This window comes from Tribolium madens, unplaced genomic scaffold, assembly GCF_015345945.1.
Source record: "Tribolium madens isolate multiple individuals breed KSU strain unplaced genomic scaffold, Tmad_KSU_1.1 Scaffold_19;HRSCAF=116;Tcas5.2_LG9, whole genome shotgun sequence".
Lineage (NCBI taxonomy): Eukaryota > Metazoa > Arthropoda > Insecta > Coleoptera > Tenebrionidae > Tribolium > Tribolium madens.
In genome coordinates, this window is record NW_025400983.1 from 3,272,882 (window position 1) to 3,291,500 (window position 18,619).

General features: G+C 31.7%; 1 protein-coding gene across 1 annotated transcript in view; it reads right to left on the reverse strand.

Annotated features, from left to right (window-relative positions):
- The window catches only part of LOC123013920 (formin-like protein), a 27,144-nt gene extending 8,589 nt beyond the window's left edge, over positions 1 to 18,555 (reverse strand). The window contains exons 1-9 of the mRNA XM_044412796.1: positions 18,077 to 18,555; positions 9,782 to 9,865; positions 5,130 to 5,216; positions 4,082 to 4,161; positions 3,628 to 3,952; positions 3,329 to 3,577; positions 3,016 to 3,276; positions 141 to 384; positions 1 to 91 (exon numbers count right to left, since the gene is read on the reverse strand). The exon at positions 1 to 91 is cut by the window's left edge and continues 694 nt beyond it. Of these exons, the coding sequence (XP_044268731.1) occupies positions 1 to 91; positions 141 to 384; positions 3,016 to 3,276; positions 3,329 to 3,577; positions 3,628 to 3,952; positions 4,082 to 4,161; positions 5,130 to 5,216; positions 9,782 to 9,865; positions 18,077 to 18,253 (1,598 nt within the window). The 5' untranslated portion in view covers positions 18,254 to 18,555. The remainder of the gene's footprint in view (positions 92 to 140; positions 385 to 3,015; positions 3,277 to 3,328; positions 3,578 to 3,627; positions 3,953 to 4,081; positions 4,162 to 5,129; positions 5,217 to 9,781; positions 9,866 to 18,076) is intronic.
- Between the last annotated feature and the right edge of the window lie 64 nt (positions 18,556 to 18,619).

The window sequence follows — 18,619 nt, forward strand, 5'->3', positions numbered from 1 at the left end:
GGTGGCGGCGCGGCCGGAGGTGGTATCACAGGCGAAACGGGCTTAGGCGAGGTTGTCGAATCCGGTGGTGTCAAGTCGGTAATACCGGTAACTGTAATCAATTATTTTATTAGTGAAAAATGGAAAGTGGAGGGATTTACTTGAGTGTGATTTCGGGACTGTTTTTTCGAGTTCGGCGATTTTCGATTCGAACATTGATTGGCGATTTTTCGATTCTTGTTCGTGGTGTTGGACGACACGACGCAAAGTGTTGACTTCTTCGTCGGCGTGACGTTTGAATTCGGCGAGTTCGTCGCGCTCTTGACGGAGTTGCGCCAAGTCGGTCTTCAAGTGGGCGATCTCTTCAAGGGCTTGGTGTTCGATGTCTTGGATTTTTTCGTGGAGCTAATTTTAAAAAAAAAGCGAATTTTTTGTTGATTTACTCGAAAACAATCAATCCTAGGTGAAAAAAAGTCAAAAGAAAATTGTTTTTGTCAAACATTCTTGGGCCAAGTTTGAAAATGATTGAATTTTTGAAGGTGTAAATTGCTCAAAAATCGTAAAAAAGCAGAAGATGTTCCCTAAAGGTAAAATCTTTCCAATGTATTTGGATTTCTGGATAGATTTTCATTTTTCGAAAAAAAAATTCAAAAATTTGATTTCAAACAGCCCAAAAACGTTTTATGCACTTTTCCGAGTCTCTTGGACCCCTATAAGTGCAAAAACGTCATTTAGTGCGATTTTGAAGTATTCGATTTTTCCGATTTTGTCAACATTTTGGTCGATTTTCAGCACCCGGAACGGTTATTTCTCCGTAACTTCGAAACTATGGGTCTTGGTTCCTTATGTTTGGTACTATTGGAAAACACTTTAAATTTCCCGACTTATGAAAAAAAAATGATTGCCCTGTGACGCAAAGTTACCGAGAAAATCGCTGAGACAAAGAAAAATTAGCAATTTTGAAATATGTATCGATAACCTCGAAACTACTCGAAATTTTTCGGTTTTGAAAAAAACCGATAATCAAAAAAAATTACGGATAAGGTCGTTAGTTTCTTATGGTGAATTTTCTATTAAATTACAAAAAAAAAAATATTAAAAAATTCTGTAAACCGGAGTTTAGAAACTATTAAGCTTCAAAGTTGACGAATAAATTTTATAATTCTGGTCTATATTAATTTGTTACCTTTTCTAAAACATAGAAAATTATTTCAGTGTTAACAACAGTAAAAATTTATTTCTGTAAGATTTGGACAAGTAATTTACCTAAAATTATAGTATCTGACAAGATTGTATAAATAATAAATAAAAAAAATAAATAATGTCTAATAATAATTGTCTTGGTTTATGGGCAACAGAAATAACCTTAATTGTTCGCTACTATCATTACAATGTAAATACTACATTACAATGTTGCCAGCTTAGTAAAATTCATTACTCATCATAGCTCAAAAAATAAGACAGAAGATTTTTTTTAACATTTGTTACGGACTCCCCAAAGCTTTTCCAAGAATGCATCATCAAGGTTATCTGTCATTTTTTGATCACCGTGTATAGTTTTGTACTAATAATCAATCCTGATAGTTTTTGCATTATAGCGTATTGAAAAAAAGGTCAAAAATTCGATTTTTTTCAAAATTTTAAACGCGTTTTTCTCGAAAACTAAAAGTCCTTCAGAAAAGTTCAAAAAACGATCGTAAACTGGATTAAATTATCTATCGAATGGTGAAAACCTGGAGTCGATCGGAGTTACAATTTTGGCTAGAAAGGCGATTTTAAATTTTTTACTTTTTAGAATAAAAAAAAAAATAATTCGAAAACTAACGGTTTTAGGTGACAACGGTTTGCACAGACGGCTTCCCCGTACAATTTTACATCAAATTTCGTTGATTTCGGGAAGCTCCTGGCAAATTCTGATCAAATGAAAAATTCGACATTTCGAAAAATATTCGTCGTAGAGCATTTTAACCGGTCGCATCGTGTTAGATGCGTGATTCTAAACGTTAGTTCAAACTTTCAGTTCAAACTTTTCACGACCAACAGTGGTTTAGTTTTACCGATTTTTTTTAATTAAAAAAAAAAATTTCAAATTATAAATGAAGGTTTTACGCACTTTTCGAAGTTTTTTGGATTCTGAAAATTTTCTGCGATTTGAGAATAAATCTGGAATTAACTTAATAACGAAAAAATTGGTTTCCCTGATTTTCGTGGTAACTTGAGTTACCGTAATCGTCGTTTGAAGGTTAAAAAAATTAAATTAGAGTTACCGACTTGAATCTTAAATCATGTTGTAGCTTTTTTCACGCTGATTTCAATAATACAAGGTTTTATACCGACAATCTTGATAGTATGACGTCAAGTCAAAAATCAGATTTTTCAAAATCTCGAAAACTAGAAGGCCTTCAGAAAAGTTCAAAAAGCCCTCGTAAACTCCGGTGTCAATCGGAGTTACAGTTTCGGCTAGAGAGACGATTTTATTTTTTTAACTTAAAAAAAATAAAAAATTATAACCCAAAAACTAACAGTCTGCGTAGTCGAATTCCCCAGACAATTTTACACCAGATTTTGTTAATTCCGGGCCGAAAAATCGACTAGTACCATATTTCAAAAACTATACGTCGTAGAACATTCTAACTGCTCATATCGTGTTCATTAAGTGCAAATATCAAAAAAAAAAATTTTACTTTCCTTATCCTATAAGGAAAGTATTGTAATTTAGAATCATAATATACCTTATTAAAATAAAAATAATAATGGGTACCGAACTAAAAAAACTGCACCCCAGACTAGAACCCGCAACAACCATCATCTATTTCGCGTGTAATCCGGCAGCTGGCACTAACGCATTTTTTTTCCAAATAAGTAGGATAAGGAAAGTCGTGTGATGCTCACACCAGATTTTTTTTAACTCTACCAGTGAAGGTTTCTTCTTTGGATTCTTATTAGAAGTGTAAAAACATAATTTTGTGCGATTTTGAAAATGTCCGATACCCATAATGAATCCGGAATAATTTAAGTACAAAAAACTTCACTCACTTGTGCCAATTCGTCCTCCAACTCGGCCACCTTCTCCAACGCCGCCGTCTTGGTCTCACTATCCTCCATAAGCGCCGCCACATCGAACACATTATCCAAATAGGCCGAAATCTGGACTTGCAACTCCTCACTCTCCGTAAACCTCAACTTCTCCAAATAACTATCCAAACCTAACGCCGTAAACTCGTACTGGAGATGAACCCTAAAGTTCATATCCTCCACCGAATGCACAATTATATTCACAAATTGCATACACGCAACCTAAAAAAAAAAATTCCTACACCTCTCAACCACCCAAAACCACCACTTTTACCATAAACTCGATATGGAAAACATCATAATTGAGAAAATAATCCATCAACGTCTGAAACCTGTGCTCTTCGTGACACACCTCTTTGAAATTATCAAACGCCGAAAGGATAATCTCATGACCGCCTTTGACCAAACAAATCGCCGCCAATAACTCCAAAACGAGAGCTTTCGTTCGCAAACTCTTATGTATCAAACTCAAAGATATGCAATTGATGGCTTCCCGATGCTGGATCACCATATTGAACCCGTACTAGAAATTTTGAACTGTTATGAACTAGTATGAACTAATATGAACTGCACCTTATTGTTCATAATAGCCCTCATACACATAATACAGACATGTATATCGTCTTTAGACTCCCCCATATTCAATTTAGCGACATGTTTTGAACGTCTTTTGACAATTGAATTGTCAGGGATGTCCAAAGGTGTGCGAATATAGCCGTTTTGTTTGTCGATTGTGACAGGTGGAGGAGAAGCCTGACCTGGATTTAGTCTCTCCTCAGATGCGGTCCTGGATTCGGCTATTCTTTGCTCATGCCTCATCATGCCCAATCTAAAGCTCAAATAATCGATCAAAACGTCTAAACCGTTATTTTCCTCGTTTAAAAACTCGCGCACCCATCTAAAAAAATTCAATTAAGTCAAAGAACATACAGGGTGTTTTCTTAATATTGCGAAAAATTACTGAGTATGTGGTGCAATTTTTCGCGATTTTAAGAAAACACCCTGTATATCAAGAGTGGGGCCGAACTCGATGTGATTGGTCCTCAGGGATATTTCGAGGTCGCGCAAGACCTGTGTCGAAGTCGATTCGCCGACCATTTTTCGTTTCTGCAAACAACTTAATTATACAGGGTGTTCCGTTTTTATTGTTACAAATTTAAACAGGTGATAGGATATTCAATTCTAAGACAAAAGTTTCCTATAAACACGTATCGAAAAATGCTTGGTAAGGGAGCTAATATGTTTTTGCTAATATTTCAGAAACCATTTAAGATAAAATTACAAAATTTGGTACAGCTGATAACCTTTACACACCTAAACGAATTCAAACATCAAATGGCAAAATTTTTAATCAGGCATGTACGAAACTGGGGGAGTTTAAGGTAAAAAAATATCCTATTTATTTTGGCTTTAGTTTATTTAGTTATGCATTGAGCAAAATGGTCGTCACTTTGAACAACTCTTTTAAATTTAGGCAAATTCATTTAATTAATGTTATTATTGTTACTGTAATGTAATGTTAATTAGTTGAGGTTGATTAAAAAATATGAATTTCTTGCTTTTATTATTCTGTAAATTCTGATTTATTTGAATGTTGTATTGGTGTGTAACATAAATTTTAAATCAATTTTATTCAAAAACAATAAGTAGTATCGACACAAGAGAGACTTTTCTGTGCTAAACTTAAGATTTTGTTGCTGAAAGTACCGAGAAACAAAAGTCAAAATAAATAGGGTATTTTTTTACCTTAAACTCCCCCAGTTTCGTACGCCCCTGATTAAAAATGTCGACATTTGATGTTTGAATTCGTTTAGGTGTATAAAGGTTATCATCTGTACCAAATTTTGTAATTTTATCTTAAATGGTTTCTGAAATATTAGCAAAAACCTATTAGTCCCCTTTCAGGGGGTGTAGCTTCCTTACCAAGCATTTTTCGATACATGTTTATAGAAAACTTTTGTCTTAGAATTGAATATCCTATCACCTGTTTAAATTTGTAACAATAAAAAGGGAACACCCTGTAGAGGGTGTATTGTGGACAACCCTTAATTAAGTGGTTAATGACCCGGACTTACCCTATGGCTGCGGGACGCTTTAGGGTCTAAATACGTCCGCAGTTTATTCAAATAGTAGGAGGGAGGATCCTTGGCGTGAACCATTTCCTATTAAAAAAAAAAAAATGAACAAGGTCACACTAATTGAACTTTGACCTGGCGACAATGTGAAAAAATGGGCACGCACCAGTGCATGGATTGGTTTTCAAGGACTTTGAAGTGCAACGGAAGAAAAAAATTCGATTGGTTTCGTGCGGAAACGGAAGTTGGGGTTCACGAAACGAATACAAAAATGTGTTGTGTTGTATAATCGGATTAGAAATGACTAATAATAATATCATCTTTAATTATAATCGTAAGGTCGTGAACTGGCCAGTGTTTCATTGGAAAAAAATGTTTCATGTTTAAATAAAGTGTTACGATGATTAAAGTAGGCGCGATGACGGGTATTTAATTTAATACAGTACGATCAAAAAGTTTTTCTATCAAGCAAACCTAGAAATTTAAAACGTGTGTCTGCGGAAGATAAAATGTCACAATGATAAATAAGAAATGTCAAAATAATTTTTTTGTAAACTGTAAGAACAAATCGTGGTAAAGGATTTGTACAGAGTGGTGATAAATTATTTTCATCTAGCCAGCTGTGAATTTTCCATGTAAAATAAAAAATGCCGCTTTGCGAAAATAGGGGTACCTACTTGTTTTAACTCAAAATTAAAAAATCGCCGTTTACTAAGCGTCCACTTCGAAAATAGACTTCAATTATAAACTTGTTTTCTTCCAAAGTATCCATTATTATCAATTATTATTGGAAATTAGTTGAAACAATAAAAATTTAATTGACAACAATTTATTATTAATTAATAAGTGACACTAATGACAGAACTAGAGCTTTCAAAAAAGTAGAGCGGCACAAACAAAGTTACATGCAAAAAAATTCCAAAGCTGGCTAGATGAAAATCATTTATAACCACTCTGTATAAATAAACTCCAACTACAACATCTCATTTTAGGATGTTATAAGACGTTTCATACAGTAATTCAATTTGTTTAGATCAATATTTTAATTTTTATAAAATAATTTTTTGACATCAAGCTGAAATACAAACTTCCAAGCGACATACGTCCTCAACTAATACGCCTACTTGATAGAAAGACTTTTTGATCGCACTGTAGAATTGAGCAAGGAAATAATTCGAAAATGACTAAATTCCATTCGATGAACTTTATCGGTTAATAATCGTATTGTTTTGTGACTTTTGTAATTAGAGTAATTACACTTACACAATTTTTATCTCAAAAAATACTAGATAAAGAGATTTTTCCACTTATAACAGGTTTTTGTTGTTACTACTTATTACTTATGTCAACAAAATGTAAATGTTAGTGACACTTTCCGCCCTTTTACACAAGTTATAGTTATTTATGTAACAAGGGAAGAAAGTTACTTTGTTCTTCCCGAGAGTGCTGTTTATTTCCCTCGTGAAATCAAGCTCCCACATATTCTTTCTAACACTACAAAACAACTTGGGAGATTTTTTTTTTTATTTTCCGAGAAAAATAGTCATTTATATAGGGTGAAAAAATGTTTTAAAAATTTTCTGTCAAAAAATTTGGACATTTATTTTTTGTCATTTGACATTTTTTTATGTCTATTTAATGATACAGATGATCTTGTATATGTTTTTTTTATAATTATTTAATAAAGGTACGATAATTTTGCCAATAAAAACCACAAATAACATTAGACCGAGTCACAATTTAGGATACACCTTCTTTGTTTCCTCTTCTAATAGCCTGTAGCAAAAAAAAAAAAAATTGAAAATTATTTTTTCAACAGAAATAAATAAAGTCAAAGTGCAAAATTTAAACTCTCATAACATCGAAATTTTTATAGATAGAACTTTTTTAACATTTAATTTATTAAAATATTTCTCTGGGGCGCGAGTTCTGTCGCACCCTGTATATCAATGGAATAAATAAAGATTTTAATCCTGAGAATGTAGATAACGCCAGAGGCGACCGAAAGGAACCAAGGGCGTTTTCATTCGAGGGTTTAACGATGTTTATTTCATAGATGCATACAAAACTTTCCTCCAACGAAATTAATAATAACATAAGAAAATATACATTTTTCAAATGTCAAGTAATTTGTCAAAATATTCAATTCAGTCTGTAGCAATTTTAATATAGTTTATGTCAAAAAACACTCGAAAGATTCAATTCATTCAATTCCAGTTTAATTTAAAAGTAAAAATCGGTATTTCATTTATTTTATTCCCAAGAGAATAAAGAGCCGCTTTATATTTATTTATAAGAGGAAATTATTTTTTTTAGTTTATCCAAATATTAATAATTTCTATTCAAAAGACACTTGAAACGTTAAGATGTTCACGAGTGGTAATAAAATTTTCATTTGCCAAATGTATGAGTTAACTGGGAAAGAATCGCACACTTTCCATCCTTTGATAAACATTAAATTTGTTTTTATCCAAACCCGAAAAAAAAAACATTTAGTGTTTTAAAGCTTTTATTTTTACAAAAAATTATGCAAAAACAATAATTTTGGACAACTTATAGATTTTATTATACAGGCTGTATTATAAAAAACGTCTCAAGCCATAATTGCATTATTTTTAAATATATGACGATATTTCCTGGAGCAAAATTGAACAGTTTCTTGTCATCTATTGTTTGGCGTAAATGCTCGATTATTACTGCTTCCTGTTTTTCCGGAAGTAACATTAATTTCAGTTTTCTAAATGTAACACCCTGTATATTTTATTATTTTTGGATTCCTCATTAAATTGTCTTTCAACAGGCTCACTTACTATTATTTATCTCTAACTTTTGACTTTAGGCAATTTGAAAATTAAATTAAACTCAGTAGGCTGTGAAAAGAATAGAACATTCTTATTTACTTGTGTTTTTGTTGATTTGTGTCGTTTTTTATTATACAGCCTGTATATTTAAATCCAAGGACAAGATCAATAAATTTTTTACCATAATAAAAGGAAACTAACATTTTCAAAAACTTTTTTTTGCTTTCACTTACTGCACCGTTTCAAAGAATTTTTAACACTTACTACTATAAAATTTGTAGTACCAACAAGGAAGGAACCGAACATTTTCCGTCTTCTTAAAAAAAACGAGTTAATTTTTAACAAAACTCAAAAAGATTTTGTACTAGGAACTCCTAGTACTAGTATTAAATTTAGATTTGTCATTCATTTAACTACCGAAATAATTTATGTATTTTTTAACAATGAATCAGTTTCTGACACCATGAAATGTTACACTTTCTGAACTCTTTCATACGAAGTTTACAATTTTTTTTGCTTTCGCTTATTCCACCGCTTTTTCATACTTTCCGTTACTATTAATTGTTCCCCTTTGTTAAGTAAACAAAAATTTTAAAAATCCCTTTAATTCATTACTCTTTTGAAGAAAAACCCTCTACTTCAGGTTCTCGCCCTCGTTTGTACAAAAATAGAAAAAAAATCGCTTTCCAACCATTAAATTTGCTTTATTGATATAATAATAAATTTTATCTACATCGCGTGAGTACATATTTACTAGTGGTTTTGTTGGTACGATTTCACTATCAGTAAGTATAGTACACTATAGGAGTAAAGTAATTACATTACCCTCTCCTTCGTCGCTCGTAGTAAATTTTCTACTTGTACGTAATACGCTTCTTACGACTCTTGTTATATTCTTTGAATTAATTTCGAAAAAATCGTAATTTTCTACTTTCCTGTTTAGAGAAGACGCTAAATTTTGAAACAATTTAGGAAAAAAAAGTTACAAAGTAAATTTTTATCATGTTTATTCGAAAGAATCCACAAATTAAAAATTATATTTATGGTTTTACTGAAAACTGTTTTGCAATTAGTCACAAACGTGAGTTTTGCCTTCCGAGAAAATGACACATATTTTATCAAACATGAGATTTTCCCTATTTAATTTAAAATTTTCGTTCGGGAAAAGCAAATGTAATCTTTATAGGTTGTGAAAATAAGACAAATCTTATCAACAGCAAATATGACTATTATTTTATTTACTCAACAAGGTCCGTAAACAAACAACTTTATGCATTGTACATATTTGTGTCATAATTTTACTATAATGCAGTTGTTTTTTGAACTCAAAGCACAGCCACCTCACTCGGAGAAGTACAATAATTGCATTTCTGGCTCATCCCAAACACTCTTATCACTAGTTAAACAAATTGGCAATTATTTATCCAACAAGAGCAGAAACATTCTTATTTCTTATTTAAAACTCACATAAAAATTTCGATAACAATCTCTTATCATTTTCGACCGGATGTTCGTCGCCATCACTCGGAAATCAATCCAAGGAAATAAAACAATTTAGCTAAATAATTATGTATGCATCTACAGTCAGTCCCTTATCTCATTCAGACCAAACAAACACAAATGTTTACCATATGCGTCGCGACTCTTTCGTTTTTTATTAGAGGACAGTGGCCCTAAGACCCGGGACGTTACATCAATGAAAAAACTCTCCTCGACTATTGTCGCAATTATTCATTCACTTTTATGTTCGTTTGAATGGTGCACACAACCATTGAGATTATTATTAGTCATACAAGGCTTTTTGTATGCAGACACACACTCGTCTCTTAAGGCCGGGCTTTCGGCCATTACCTGATCACAGATGATGTCCCATTTCTTCTCCGAGTCGTAGTTTTTCAACAGTTTTGCTTTGTCCGGCGGCAAGTCCATCGAGGCCTGAAACAAAAAAGGTGTATTTTTGAGAAAAAAAACAATGAATGTTCCTTATAATAAATACACAGTAAAAAAAAATAGAAACATATAAATATAGCGTTTTTGGAAATTACGTGCTCAAACTTCTAGGTGTACTTCCATACTTCAAAATATGAAAAAAACTATCAACATGGATCCAAAAAAGCTTCCTTAGAAAGTTACGACCCTGTAAAGGTGGGCCTTCGAATGTGCTTTTTTATTATTTTTGTTAATATTTTAATTAAAGAAACAAAACCACGATTTGAAAAACGCCAACTATGTTTTTTATTCATTTTACCAAAAGAACATTTTTTATGAAAAAAAGTTTTTTCTATCTTATTATGGTATTAAATTTGTCTTAAACAGAAAAAAGTCTTGAGGGCTTTTTGACACTGCCCCCCCCCCCCTATTTTGTGCGCCCCTGCACAAGATTCTAAAATTTTAATTAGGCCAATCGATTAATCAAAAAACCTACGGGTGTGTGGTTTTGTTTATCTAATTCAAATATTAACAAAAATAATTAAAAAAAGCACATTTGAAGACCTACCTTTACAGGGCCGTAACTTTCTAAGGAAGCTTTTTTGGAATTTTCTTTATGTTTTGAAGTATGGAATTACCCCTAGAAGTTTGTGCATGCAATTTCCGGACACCTGTGTAAAAAATAAATGTTCAGTAATACAGTAAAAAAATACCAATAATACTAGTATATTATATCACACGGTGGAGAAAAGATTTTTTATAGTTGAGGTGTTTATTACCCGAGATGCGAAGCATCGAGGGCAATAATAAATGCAAGGCCATAAAGATATTCTCTACCGTGTTTTTTTTTTCACTACTAGGTTATTTGTTACCCAAAAATACAACGCTGAAGAATATAACCTTACTTACCTCAAACGTAATATGTAGTAATTCGAAACTATGATTATTTAAGTTTATTTATTATTACCTTCAATAATTTATTATTTACCTGTGTTATTAACTGAAGTTGGAAGTATTATTTTATTCTTATCGTAAACGAGGTTAGTCATTTTTTACTTTTTTTTTTTCATTTTCTAACTTGTTTCTAACTTGTTAAAATAACAAAAAAAAAGGAAAATTGTGTATAAATTTGCCCTACTAGTTTTGACAGTTTTGACATATACAGAAGAATTAGAGGTGGGGTTATACTCTTGTTTTTTAATAGGGAAGTTTAAGTTTTTATTATTTCATTTTGCATTAATTCCATATCGAAATACTTATGTCAGTTTATCATTTATTCTTTTTACTGTGCGAAATTTATACAGGGTGAACCAAAAGTAACGCACAAAATTCATATTTTTGTTTTTTTTTTGGGTTATCAGAAAAAATCCTTAAACAGTTCGATTTTATTTTTATAAATTCTACATTTTAACAGTATTGTAACATTTATGACGTCATTGGATTTTGAACAATGACATCATCATTGATTTTTTTAAATGACAACAAACAATTTTGTTGACTGTTTTTGGTACATTCTTCTATATTTTTAAAAGAAAATATTACCAAAAACAGTAAAAAAAATATTGGTTGCCATTTAAAAAAATGTATCATTTACAAAAATAAAATCGACCTTTTCGAGAATTTTTTTTTAAAATGACCCAGAAAATTATGAATTTTGCGCATTACTTTTGGTTCAGCCTGTATTATACAGGCTAAATTGTTCAATGTTATTTGTGGCTTTTATTGTCAAAATTTTTGTTCCTTTGCTAAATAATTGTAAAGATACAAGATCATCAGTGTCATTAAATAGATATAAAAAAATGACAATGTCAAAAAATAAATGTCAAATTTTTTTGACAGACAGAATTTTTTGAACATTTTTTTTCATGTTCCTTACTTGAAAATTTTTTCTGGTGCACCCTGTATTGATCATTTTTAGTTTTTTACCGTGCAAAAATTAGTTAAATACTGATCATTCATCATTTTATACCGAACAAAGTCGAATTGATTAGTGAACTGTTTATTGCTAGCCAAACAAAATTTTCAATTCAATTATGATAACTCCACCTCGAATACATTTTCATAAATTAAACACGCAAGAACATTAAAGCACCGTTTTCGCATAATATTATAATTATAATAACAAAAGCGTGTTTATTTTTGTAAGATGGAATTAAAACCTTGACATGGAATTATAGCGATGAAGCGGATTTTGCTACTGTGTAATAAATAAAAGTGAGGAGCTGGTTTGATTGGATTATTAATTATTCGAGAGGTTTTAAACCGGTCGGTTTTGTATCGACGATGGCAGAAAATTGTTGTATTGGTCTTTAATTGCAACGATTAAAGCTTCGGGGAAAAACACTTCAAGGGACAAAGAAAATAATACAAGGCGAACGACGCGATTTGCCGGCCTTAAAATGCAAAATTTTCTCACTATAAAACAATTACTCACTTAATTTTAAAACAAAGTTTGCAAAACATTAAAGATTTCGAAAATGATTGTCTAGGTCAATGTAAAAAAAGTGTCTAAAATTGCTTCCGGGAGCTAAAACCCTTTGAAACCTAACCTAACCGGTTGAGATAAATTTACAAAATTTCCATTAGGGGTCATTTTTTGGAAAAAAAATTGCTTTAGAAACTATTTTTTGAAAATATTTGCTACAAATTCGAATTTTTGTATTAATTTTCGTTAAAAATGTCGTATGTTACTTTTTTCTATGCACCATTCTTGAGGAAAACTAGAAGCTCAAATTGTCGCTCTAGCTCCCGAACATAGGCCCATTGGAACTTTTTTTCCTATATTGAGCTAAGGAATCATCCCCCAAAATATTTTAATGTTTTTTAGACACCCTGTATCATTAAAATACCTTTTTTTTTTAATTTTTGAGATAAAAAATTATTGCATTTAACACATGTAACAAAAAGTCGAAAGTTATGAATTCTAAAAGTAAATAAAAAAATCATGACCAAGTTTGAGTGTTAAAATATTTTAGAATTTTTATTTCAGGATTCCATGTGTATTCCAAAATGCAAAATGTACAATCAAAATCGTCAAGAAAGTTTAAAAAATTGTCAAAATGTGTGAAATTAGAAACATAATTATTTGAATTTTTTACTATACCAGATTTCAACAACTTTTGTCCACTCTGAAATATTTACTTTTTCTTAGACCGTTTATTTTCGTTTTGTTGTTTTGGTGATTATTTTATCGTCACAATTTAAGGTTAAAAAATGTTCACAAGTCCGAAAAATAGTTGTGTTGTCAAAATTACGTACTAAAATGTGTTAATACATGATTGTTTAATATTAATTTGAATCGGCCACTGTTTAAAAATCTTATTTAAAAAAGACTAAAACATTTATTGTGATAATAAATAATTATTATCAACTTTTTATTGTATTTTTCATTTTTTAAAGCGGCAATGTCCACGGTTTCAGAAAAAAATTGTATGTTAGTGATGCTTCATTCGGAAATAATTTTCCCAGCAAAAAACATTATTTTACAATTTTACACCAACTTTTTTTCCTATATTGAGCTAAGGAATCATCCACAAAATATTTTTTATGTTTTTTTAGACACCCAGTATTCATCAAAATACCAACTTTTTTAATTTTTGGAATAAACAATTATTGTATTTAACACATGTAACAAAAAGTCGAAAGTTATGAATTCTAGAAGTAAATAAAAAAATCATGACAAAGTTTGAGTGTTATTTTAGAATTTTTACTTCAGGATTCGAAGTGTCTATTCCAAAATGCAAAGTGTTCGATCAAAATCATCAAGAAAGTCTAAAAAATTGTCAAAATGTGGGAAATTAGGAACAGAATTATTTCAATTTTTTTGCTATACCAGATTTCAACAACTTTTGTCCACTATGAAATATTAGACCGTTTATTTTCGTTTTGTTGTTTTGGTGATTATTTTATCGTCACAGTTTTTTTCTTTTTGTTGTTTTTTTATTGTTTTTATTTTTCATTTTTTAAAGCAACAATGTCCACGTTTCAGAAAAAAATTGTATGTTAGTGATGCTTCATTACGAAATAATTTTCCCAGCAAAAAAACAATTTTTTACAATTTTACACCAACTTTTTTTCCTATATTGAGCTAAGGAATCATCCCCAAAATATTTTAATGTTTTTTTAGACACCCAGTATTCATCAAAATACCAATATTTTTAATTTTTGGAATAAAAAAATATTGCATTTAACACGTGTAACAAAAAGTCGAAAGTTGAATTCTAGAAGTAAATAAAAAAATCATGACCAAGTTTGAGTGTTAAAATATTTTAGAATTTTTATTATTCCAAAATGCAAAGTGTACGATCAAAATCATGAAGAGTCTAAAAAATTGTCAAAATGCGTGAAATTAGGAACAGAATTATTTGAATTTTTTGCTATACCAGATTTCAACAACTTTTGTCCACTCTGAAATATTTAATTTTTCTTAGACCGTTTATTTTCGTTTTGTTTTTTTTGTAATTATTTTATCGTCACAATTTAAAGTAAAAAAATGTTCATAAGTCCGAAAAATAGTTGTGTTGCCAAAATTACGTTTTATAGGCGCCAAAATATGTTAATACATGATTGTTTAATATTATTTTGACCACTGTTTAGAAATATTATTTAAAAAAGGACAAAACCATTCATCGTGATAGTAATTATATTGTTATCAATTGTTTTTTTTAAATGTTTTTCCATATTTGTCATTTTTTAAAGCGACAATGTCCAAGGTTGAAGAAAAAAATTGTATGTTAGTAATGCTTCATTAGGAAATAATGTTCCCAGCAAAAACATTATTTTACAATTTTAAACCAACAAAATCCACAGCTCACTTGACCATAACCATCCACGTATTTTTTCGAGTCGATAACCCGAACAAAAAGTCATAAATTCTAACAAATCATCCGTGAATGTACATTTTTATAAATCACACTTTTTCGGGCCAATCTAAAAATTCCTCAAACTACAATATCAAATGTAAAGTGAGAAAATCGCGTGAGAACGATAAACACTAACAAAGAAATTATTCAAAACGCCTATTAACTTAATTAAAGACACGTTAAAAGAATCTGTTCGAAAGTTATAAATTTTCTTGTACAACTAGGCCACACATTTAAATCTCGTTAATTGGAGTGAAAAAAAAATTATTTAGCCACTTGTGGTGCACTTCGCTGGCCTATCAAGCCCATTTCCTGTCACCGTCACATCCGTTTCGAGGCTGAAACCGTGAAAATTTCACGCACTCGATTATCCCGAGGGATTCACATTCCATTACACCTGCGAAAATCATAAACAGAGGGTGTTTTGTCTGTGTCAACCCTTCGTTGTGTTTCCAGTCGACGACGGGAACATTGAGGAAGGTCTCAGTGCTGGAAATAACCCCATATTGTGGGTATAAATAGCGGATGATTATTTTCGGAAATTGAGTTAGGTGCTCTTCCTCGTACGTCAATGGATTCAAGGCTTTGAAAATAAAACGTTTCAAAACGGAGAATTTTATAGAAAATCGACAATTGGTTATTGTTTCCATTGTTTCAATTTTTTTCAAATTTTCTCCGTGAATTAATTGTTCTTGTTTCGAGAAAAATAAAACGGTCGACGGCCCCACCCTGTCTCGCCGTTTCATATCCGCCCACCCCTTGACACGAACACTGCTTTAAACCAATCAGATTTCACGTTGATAGTAAAAGTTAATTTCGGAAAGAGCGTCTGGAAATTGAGAACAGGTGTGAATGTTTCTTTACAGGATTATCTCTTTTTTTGTTGTTCTTTTTACTAACTAGATTGTGAATGTTGCATGACTACCCACGACCCGGAGCGTAGGATTGTGAATATTTAAAGAGGAGGAGATTACCGCATATGTTGCATCGGAGTACATAAATAAGAGATATCTGATACGAATAATGCACTTTTTTCTCTCTATTTGGTTTGAGTGCAAATATGATAAGAGATGAATAAACCAATTGAAAAAAATTAATGCGTTGCACCTGACGGTAAATATAATAAAATATCAACTTCCCTTTTCATTTATTCGATTATCGTCCATCTTTATCACGAAATTATATGTTTTGATGTACAGGTTCATTGTTAGGCGTTGCTATCTCGCATCTTGCCTCTAGACGTTATTTATTTTTAAAATACAATTTCTTAAATCAATTACAATATAAAATTGTTAGTACGAGAAAATTTTACGCTACAATGACATAAAATCAATAACAAGCGGCAATTCTATTGGCTGATTAATTTTTTACCAGGTTGACTAACCTGGATTAGAAATGGGGGAGGTAATATCGGTTGATAACGATAAAATTCACAAAAAAATCGCACTTTACCATGAAAAATCGACAAGTTTTGGTGAAAAACCTCAGTTGGCCATGACTTTTTCAAAATCTGTCAAACTAACACTTGACCCAACTTTGAAAAAATTAACCAAACAGAAGCGCAAAATTGCTTAAACTAGACAAAAAATGGAGAAATTATTCAGAAAAATTGACAAAATCCTTTTCATTGAGCTGTGTTTTATAGAAAATGTCAAAAAATGAGTGAAATATCAAAAAATAAGCAAGAAATATGCGTTTTCAAGTGTGCCATGAATACTCAAAAACTGTCACATCTTTATAAGACGACTGTTTTATAAAGATCACAGTAGGCTTACTATGACGCAAATTTGATCAAATCCATTAACATAAATAATGAAGTCGCAATTGGCCATAAAAAGTCAAAAACACGCTTTCGCGCATGCTAGGTTTGTTTAAAAGAAACTGTCAAAATGTAACAATTTATGGAACTCTTCAAAAGATGACGAAAGTTTAAAAATTATTCACAAAATCGTATCGTTTGAAGTGTGCTGTGTTTTGTAGAAAAGTAGGCTCTGTCTTTCTCATGAAATTTTGAGCAAAACTGTCAAATAAAGTAAAATGTCAAGGAAATGTGCGTTTTCAAATGTGCTATGAATACTCAAAAACTGTCACATCTTGATAAAACAGCCCACTGTGATGCAAATTTGATCAAATCCTTTAACTTAATGAAGTCGCAGTTGGCCATAAAATGTCAAAAATACGCTTTCGTGTTTAAAAAAAGCTGTCAAAATGTGATAATTTATGCAACTTTTCAAAAGATGGCAAAAGTTTTATTTTATAAAATTATTATTATATAAAATTATTCACAAAATCGTATTGTTTGAAGTGCGCTGTGTTTTGTAGTATGCTCTGTCTTTCTCATCAAATTTTGAGCAAAACTGTCAAAAAAAAAAGTAAAATGTCGAAGCAACGTTTTCAAGTGTGCTAAAAATACTGTCACATCTTGACAAAACACAGCCTACTATGACGCAAATTAGATCAAAGCCATTAACATAATGATGTCACCAAATCACAAAACTGCGATAAAATTTATCAACCAAGTCGCAGTTGGGACTGTCAAAAGCACGTTTTCGGGTGAAAGCTGTCAAAATGTGTCAATTTGTGCAACTCTTCAATTGTTTTTGCAACAGGAAGTGTATTATGACACGAATTGTTGAGTAAGCCTTGACTTTAAAAATGACAGACGCCTACTAGATTCCGCATTTTTTCTTCGAAAACTTCTAATATTCCCAAATGGGACGATGGTTGAATGTAAAATTGATGAGTCATGGTTATCGGCGATGGTCTGGTAGTTTTTTTATTTGGAATTTATGAAATTCCAACCCAAAAACCGCCAATTTCTCAACACCGCCGGTGGTCATTTTTTCGTTATCTCGTGTCAGAAAATCACTCAATGGTACAAACAATGGGTCAGTTTTTAGCCATTTGATGGTCTAATAAATCTAGATTGCAACAATCTTTCAATAATGGAACAAAAGAGATACAACAGGCAATTGACCCATTTGTTGGTGCCAACTTTTAATAATTAAATAAATTTATGGTACTTGTATTGAGTCAACAGTTGCGCCTAACCTATAGTTTATGTAAAATTTGCGTAACAAAATCGTACAACTTTCGAATGAATCATCGCAAAAAAACCGAAAGTTGTTAGTAAATAAAAGTAAAATTTTAACTGTTGTTTACGTCGAATTTAAATCAAGTGACCAGATGTGGTTCCATGGCCACCCTTTGGTACCGCGGGTACCTACCATTCTTATCGTCGCGATGCGTTCAAAACCGCATTCCTCCACCGTTTGAAAAACCAAACACATGTTTCCATCACGAATGGTATAAACATTGATTATGGACGTGATTCATACCATCGAAGGCTACGTACCAGCACTTTGGTGAACCTCCTTTCGAGCTCGCTGGGGTCGGGCATGGGTTGCTTCGATTTCGCCCTGATGGTACTCTGTCTGATGCTCGCTTGTCTTCCGTGCAGTTTCGACGAAATCACACTTTCCGGTCTTTCGGGCTCCGGAAAAGGAGCCTCTTTAGATACTCCCAGGCCCATGTTCGTAGAAAAAATACACTATAGGCCACCAAAAATCACGTTTTTCCTCGATTGCACCGGTCACGCATCACGCACGATTTCGATCACATAAACGCAACAGGTTTTCGCAGGACGCGGGGTACAACATACACCAAACATAAATGTCGCAAAACTAAACAAAGTTTTAGATTTTCCAAGAGAGGAGTGCGCATGGTTGGGATTTTTTTAATGGGAATTGGGCGCCATCTTGACAAGAAACGCGTGACACGAAACCGGTAATACAGGAAACTATACCAAACACCTTTTTTTAAATAAAATAACACTTCAAAGCCTGCAATTAAGACTAATTAAACAAAATTGCACATTTAGTACACGATTTGATTTTTT